At 40.5% G+C, this 7,177-nt stretch overlaps 1 protein-coding gene across 5 annotated transcripts in view; it reads right to left on the reverse strand.

The window, feature by feature from the left end:
- LOC122543507 (ciliary neurotrophic factor receptor subunit alpha-like) overlaps window positions 1–7,177 on the reverse strand; it is a 381,254-nt gene that overhangs the window by 69,922 nt on the left and 304,155 nt on the right. For all 5 annotated transcript variants that reach the window (XM_043682503.1, XM_043682295.1, XM_043682483.1 and 2 more), the window contains one exon: window positions 2,144–2,307. In XM_043682503.1, the coding sequence (XP_043538438.1) occupies window positions 2,144–2,307 (164 nt within the window). The remainder of the gene's footprint in view (window positions 1–2,143; window positions 2,308–7,177) is intronic.

A 7,177-nucleotide genomic window follows, 5' to 3' on the forward strand; every position in this document is an offset into this window, starting at 1 on the left:
AGTAATGAAAACCGGGTGGGCATTTTTAAATAAGGCTTCCACTGTCTACAGCCTTCAGGGCCAAGGAACACAGAAACAGGAGTAGGACATTCAGCCCCTTGAACCTGTGCCATCATTCAATTAGATCATGGCTGATCTGCAGCATAACTCCATATACCGACCTTTGGCCTATATCCCTTAGTACTTTTGCTTTACAAAAGTTTATCTATCTTGGATTAGAGTCATAGTGTCGTAGTGATGTACAGCATGGAAACAGACCCTTCGGTTCAACCCGTCCATGCCGACCACATATCCCAACCCAATCTAGTCCCACTTGCCAGCACTTGGCCTATATCCCTCCAAACCTTTCCTATTCATACACCCATCTAAATGCCTTTTTAATGTTGCAATTGTACTAGCCTCAACCACTTCCTCTGCTAGCTCATTCCATACACGTACCACCCTCTGCGTGAAAAAGTTGCCCCTTAGGTCTCTTTTCTATCTTTCCCCTCTGACCCTAAACCTATGCCCTCTAATTTTGGACTTCCCCACCCCAGGGAAAAGACTTTGTCTATTTATCCTATCCACACCCCTCATAATTTTGTAAACCTCTATAAGGTCACCCCTCAGCCTCCGACACTCCAGGGAAAATAGCCCCAGCCTGTTCAGCCTCTTCCTATGGCTCAAATCCCCCAATCCTGGCAACATCCTTGTAAATCTTTTCTGAACCCTTTCGAGTTTCATAACATCTTTCCGATAGGAAGGAGACCAGAATTGCATGCACTATTCCAACTGCGGCCTGATTTTAAATTAATAACTTATCAAGCATCAACTACTGTCTGTGGAAGAGATTTCCAAAAGTCTATTATACTCTATGTGTAGAAGTGCTTCCTAAAATCTCTGCTGAATAGTCTGGACCTAATTTTTAGACTGTTTCCCCTTGTTCTAGAATCTCCAACCAGTGGAAATGATTTAGATTTATCAATGCTGTCGTTTCCAGTTAATATCATGAAGACTTTGATCTGTGGAGAGAAAGCAGAGTTAACATTTCAAGTTCAGTAATCCTTCTTCAGTTCTGAAAAAGTCATATAAGGCTCGAAATGTTAACTCTGCTTTCTCTCCACAGATGCTACCAGACCTGGTGAGTTGCTTCAGAGATCTCTGTTTCTATTATAAGTATAAAGTACTTGATTGACATGGTTATGCCAACGGCTCACTCTGCATTACTTTCTCCAGGATTGTCCTAGTGCAGAAAGATTAATCATCAATACACTCTTATATGAATAATTTCCTTGTTTACTTCTAACATCTACTTTTGTGCACTAAAAACAATTGCCCAAATTTTCCAATAGGGGACAGTGTGAGTTATATCACTGAGGTGTGCCGAGATCTCAAGATGTTCAACATTCACAGTACCCATGCAGGAAGATTAAATTTCTGATGCCTGGTTTTACTCTGCTCAGACTGACGCACACTTCTTACAACAGTGGGTCAGATAGGCAGAACTATGGGTACACAAGTCATTGGCCCTAAATTTAGCTTGATTTATACACAAATTCACTAAGAATTTTTCAAAACAGATGTAAAGTCTGCTCAGGAGCATAACTCTAAGTAATTCAGCTGAAGCATTAAAGCACAAGGTCAGCAGCAACACTCCTGATTATGCTCATTTCCCTCATGACATGGAGGTGGGTGAAAACTATGGCACGCACTGGGTGGGTAGAGGGGTGGGGCTGTGAGGGATGGCTTTGAGCTATATTGGGGGTGGAGGGGAAGGTGAGCAGGGGGAGTTAGCAATATCAATGGAAGGAGGGTCGACAGTTTGATATTGACAGGCCCTTTTAAAACAATGTATGTCAATGAATTCAAAGTAGACCTTAAACAGTGAAAACAGTGCAGCTTGTCTGGAATCATGCTCAACACTTGACTGCCCAACTCCACTCATCGCAGCTAGAGTAGGCAATGGACTGTAAAGAATCTAACTGAAGTGGGAAATTAGCAGATTAAATCACAGTCAGTGTCAGGTGCTCCCTCTCTAATGCAGATCCCCGAAGATCTGGAACATTTCTTTTGTCTAAAATAAAATCATCAAATGACATGAGGGTAAGAGGAAAAAAAAACATTTTACTTGTTGCACCTGAAATAAGAGACAAGACGCACTCACATGTTGCCAGTCATCCAGAATAACCGGTTTATACCTCAGGAAGTACTTCAGGGGAATTGAATCTGGCTCCGGCCATGTTAATGGATTCCTCCATTTAACTTCCAGTTTGCGAGGGGAGTCAGGAATTGTATTGACTTCAATTATCTCTGGAGGGTCTGGTTTCACTAGAAAGAGAAAACAAAATCAGCTCAAAAGGATTTTTTTTAAAATTTAAGATGTGATTACATGATGTTTTAAAAATGTTCAATTTCAATGTCACCCCTGAGAAGTGAAGCAATTTTAAATGACATAAAATGAAAATTTTTGTTCTCATCAATTCCTAATAGTTTGTTGTAACCTTCTCCGTCGTCATTTTTTTCATTTCTACATAAACTGCAAATCTTACTACTGCTCTCCCACCAACATGGCCACCACATGGTCAAAAGAGGTTATTTGGTTGATAGGGAAGCTTTTCGCATTCTGATGTTTACAGTCTGTAGATTGGTTCCCCAGATTACAAGGAGATTGGAGAGACAGGCAGTGTCTGGATGCAGAGACCCCACCTTGCATCAACATCACAATGGGAGCTCGTCAACATCTTTACATTGCTTGAATCAATAATTACCAACAAGTAAATGGGCAATAAATGTTGGCTTCGCCACTGACACCCACATCTCAGGTATGAATACGCAAAAGGTCTAGCGATAATACTACGAAGCCATTGCCTCCCCTTTTGAGCTGATCAAACACAAAATAAAAGGTATCTTAGAGTGGATAAAATCTTAGAGGATCAGCAAGGCCAATAGATGCAGAATGTCATCAAGATTGAAAATTAGACTAGGAGAGGGATTCCCTTTGGTGTGCAGGATGGTCCTGCCTTAATGCAGTTTTAACAGGAAATAAAGAGGCTCAGAAAAGTTTGATAAAGTTCTGACCTTGATTATGGGTAAGCCAGTGTTGCATGACCAAGATAGAAGAAAGGAAAGGTTTTGTCAGTGACAGAGGAAGTAAAGGAACAGATAAGTCAGAACAGGTTAACAACTCCAGTATTATCATGATAAATTGAAGTTCCAACAAAGGCTAGAAGCTGGAAATTTGAAAGTGCAGTTCTAAATGCTACTCTGGAACTGTTGATTTGATTTTGTGGGTGGTTAGATGCATGCAGAAAGGTAAAAGATTAAGGAAAATATGTGTGACTAGGAAATGGTCAGAGATGTTATTGAGACCAATCAAGTACAAAGGCCACAAGAAATGGCAAAGTTAAGGGTTATCTGTCAGCATGGGGAGGCAAATTTATATAGAAGGATGGGAAAGTAAACAGGACATAGCTACTTCATTTTGGATACATATATGCTTTTCCTTCACAGAATAAATGTGGCCTCAAAAATATTCTGTCCCAATGGGGGCCATACCACAGGAAAGTAATTAATTAAGATCATTTCCCAGATATGCCTTATTTCTCTTAAGCTGACTGATTACAGGGGCTAAAACGGACACAAATCAACTCCCATCCTTAGATTATAAAGGAGAGAATTGCTCACCTTGCATTGGAATCTATCCTGAAATGGGTAGTAGATCTACACATGGCACATTGCAAGAATTTGCCCAGCAGTAAGGAAAAAGAATGGTTTCAGCTGGAAATTCAATTCAATTGATGTGACATATGGCCCACATACCTGGCACTGCACCAGCACTGAACTGCATACACAATGCCACTCAATCGCATTGTAGATAGAATATCTTTCTAGACTGATGGAAGCATTCTATTAGCAGAAAGTAACATTCTAGTAGCAATTGCATTGTAGCAGTGTGAAACAGCTTGCCTAACCTATTCAAATCTTTGAGACACTGCTTTTCCAGAGAAAGTAGAGGTGGATTTGGCACTTTTCAGCTTCAAAAGTGAGGGCCTTTGAAATAGAACATCTTCCCATTTTCTGCACATTTTTTTCACAGCTTTTATCAACTCCTCAATGATTAGTTCATGCATGAAAATAGACCCAACCATATTAGTATGATTTCTTTTTCCTTTCTATATATCAATCGAGACTGTAAAACCCAATTGAGTACTAACTTTTGCTGAATCATACCCACTTAAGGCCTGTGGGTTCATAAACTCTAGGAATAAGATTGAGATCGCCCAATGGTAGGAATGGTTAGCTCACTGAGTTAGTACACTGTCTTGCTACTTTTGTTTCTGTGCTTGACAGCTCATCTTCAATCATTTAGGCTTCTTCTCTTCTCTCTGTTGGTTATTGATGTTCGACATGAAATAACTTCTGAACACTTACAAATGAGAAAGGTAGGAAAAGCAGCAAGGATGGATACATTCCCAAGATCACTGGCTCTCATTCTAGGGAGTTAAATGAAGTGGGTGAGGACATCGATGGCCTAAGCTATGAGATTAGAAGTTCTCTTGATTCTGGAACCATTCCTTTAGATTGGAAAATTGTGAATGCTAGTCTTCTAATTAAAATATGCAAGAGAGGAAACGAGGGAATTATGGACTAATTAGACTAACATCTGGAATCAGAAAATAACTCGAGTCTATAATAATAAGGTGACTAAAAGCCTTGAAAATCTTCACCGGCTCAGAGAGCCAGCATCAGTCTGTACGTTATAGATCATGACGGTCAAACCTGACTCAGTGTTTGAAAAGGACAGGGAACCTTTATGAATACTATTTTTAGGAGTTTCCAGCAGGCATTTGATAAAGACCCTTACAGGAGACAATTAAAGCTCTATGGAATTTCAGGAAAAAGTTTGGCCTGGTTAAGAAATTGAATGAATGGCAAATGACAGAGTACAAATAATGGACAATTGTTTAAATTGACAAGATGTGACTAATGTTGTGACCTCAGCTGTTTACCAAATCTATTAACAACATAGATAATGGGATTGGAAGCTACATGTCACACTTTGGCCATGACATCAAGTTAGAAGGTAATGTGAGCAGGAAAATGCATAAAATTACAAAGAATTATTGATAGATTGAGTAAATGGGCAAAACTGGGAGGTCCGTCACCTAAAACAGACAGCACAAAGTACTTCCTAAATGCTGAAATGGAGAAAAACTAGTCATATGAAAGCCCAAAAGTAGTGAATGCACACCTATTGATCACTAAAATGCAATGAACACATATGAAAAAAAATCAAAAAGGCTAATGAGATGCTGGTCTTTTTACACAGTGGACTAGATCACAAGGGTCAAATGTCTGCTTCAAACTATTCAAGCCTTCGTTAGAACACACCTTCCCTTTACTTATGCCTGGCAGAGCATGAATGAGAAAAGGATATGCTTACATCTGTTTCCATAGCTCGATTATAATCAGCGGCTATAACTTGAAGGATTTCACTACATATCAAAAATAAAAGACCAGGAGACTCTCCTGCAGTTACCATGTTTTACAAATGCATGTTTCAGAGCCATCAAGTTCTGGATTAGAGCTCAAACCTAGAACTTTTTGATCAGAACCACATACACTACCCATCGCATTAGCAGGAAAGAGTGACCACACCTTAGGAAAGATATGTTGATCTTCAAAGTAGTTCAGTACAGATTCACAAGAGTGAGAACTGGATTCTAAAGGTTGCACCAACTAGAGTCATAGAGTCACACAACGTAGAAACAGGCCCCTCAGTCCACCATGTCAATGCTGCCCGACAAACACTAAACCACATTAATCCCATTACTTGCACTTGATCCACAACCTACTATTCCCTGGCATTTTAAGTGCATATCCAGATGCTTCTTGAATGTTGAGGGAGTACCTGCCTCCACCACTCTCTCAGGCAGTGTGTTCCATATTTCTAACACCCTTGGGGTGAAAAAAAGGATTCTCCGATCTCCTTGAAACCACTTGCCCCTCACCTTAAACTTATGCCCTCTGGGCTTACACGCATTTGGCAAAGTTTAAATATACTCACGATCTACTCTTCTTTATGCCTCTGATAATTTTGTATACTTCAATCAGATCCCCCCCTCAGCCTCCTCTGTTCCAATGGAAACAAACCCAGCCTATCCGGTCTCTGCTAATAATGGAGACTTTCCATCCCAGGCAGCATCCTGGTGAATCTCCCCTGCACCTTCTCCAGTGCAATCACATTTTCTGATAGTGTGGTGAACCAGAACTGCACACAGTATTCCATCTATGGCCTAACCAATGTTTTATAAAATCGTAACAAGACTTCATCGCTCCTACATTCTATGCCCCAGCTAATGAAGGCAAGCATCCCATAAGCCTTCTTCACCTCTCTGCCTACCTGCGCTGACACCTTCAGGGAACTATGGACTTGTACACCAAGGTCTCTTTGTTCGTCAGTACTCACTAGGAATCTACCATTCATTGTGCATATCTTTCCCTATTACACCTCCCCAAAATGTATCATTTCACACTTATGATTAAATTGTATGTGCCATTGCTCCGCCCAATTTACAGGCTGAACAATATCAGACAGTAGCCTGAGACAGTCCTCCTCACTATCAAAAACAGCTCCAATGTTCATGTCATTTATAAAAAGTTACTAATTAAATCTTCTACATTCACATCCAAGTCATTACTGTACAGAATAAACAGCAAGGGTCCCAGGGCTAATGCCTGTGCTACACACTGGTCAAATGTTTCCATCCTATCGGCTCGGACCAGCTTTCTGTGTGGAACCTTATTAAAGGCCTTATTAAAATCCATGTAAACCAAATCAACAGCACTACCCTCATCAATGTATTTAGTCACATTATAAAACATTGGTTAGGCCATAGATGGAATACTGTGTGCAGTTCTGGTTCACCACACTATCAGAAAATGTGATTGATAAGGTTCCCCATGGTAGGCTCATTCAGAAGGTCAGGAGGAATGGGATACAGGGGAACTTAGCTGTCTGGATACAGAATTGGCTGGCCAACAGAAGCCAGCGAGTGGTAGTAGAAGGAAAATATTCTGCCTGGAAGTCAGTGGTGAGTGGTGTTCCACAGAGCTCTGTCCTTAGGCCTCTACTGTTTGTAATTTTTATTAATGACTTGGATGAGGGGATTGAAGGATGGGTCAGCAAGTTTGCAGA

This window comes from Chiloscyllium plagiosum, chromosome 1 (assembly GCF_004010195.1).
Source record: "Chiloscyllium plagiosum isolate BGI_BamShark_2017 chromosome 1, ASM401019v2, whole genome shotgun sequence".
Classification (NCBI taxonomy): domain Eukaryota; kingdom Metazoa; phylum Chordata; class Chondrichthyes; order Orectolobiformes; family Hemiscylliidae; genus Chiloscyllium; species Chiloscyllium plagiosum.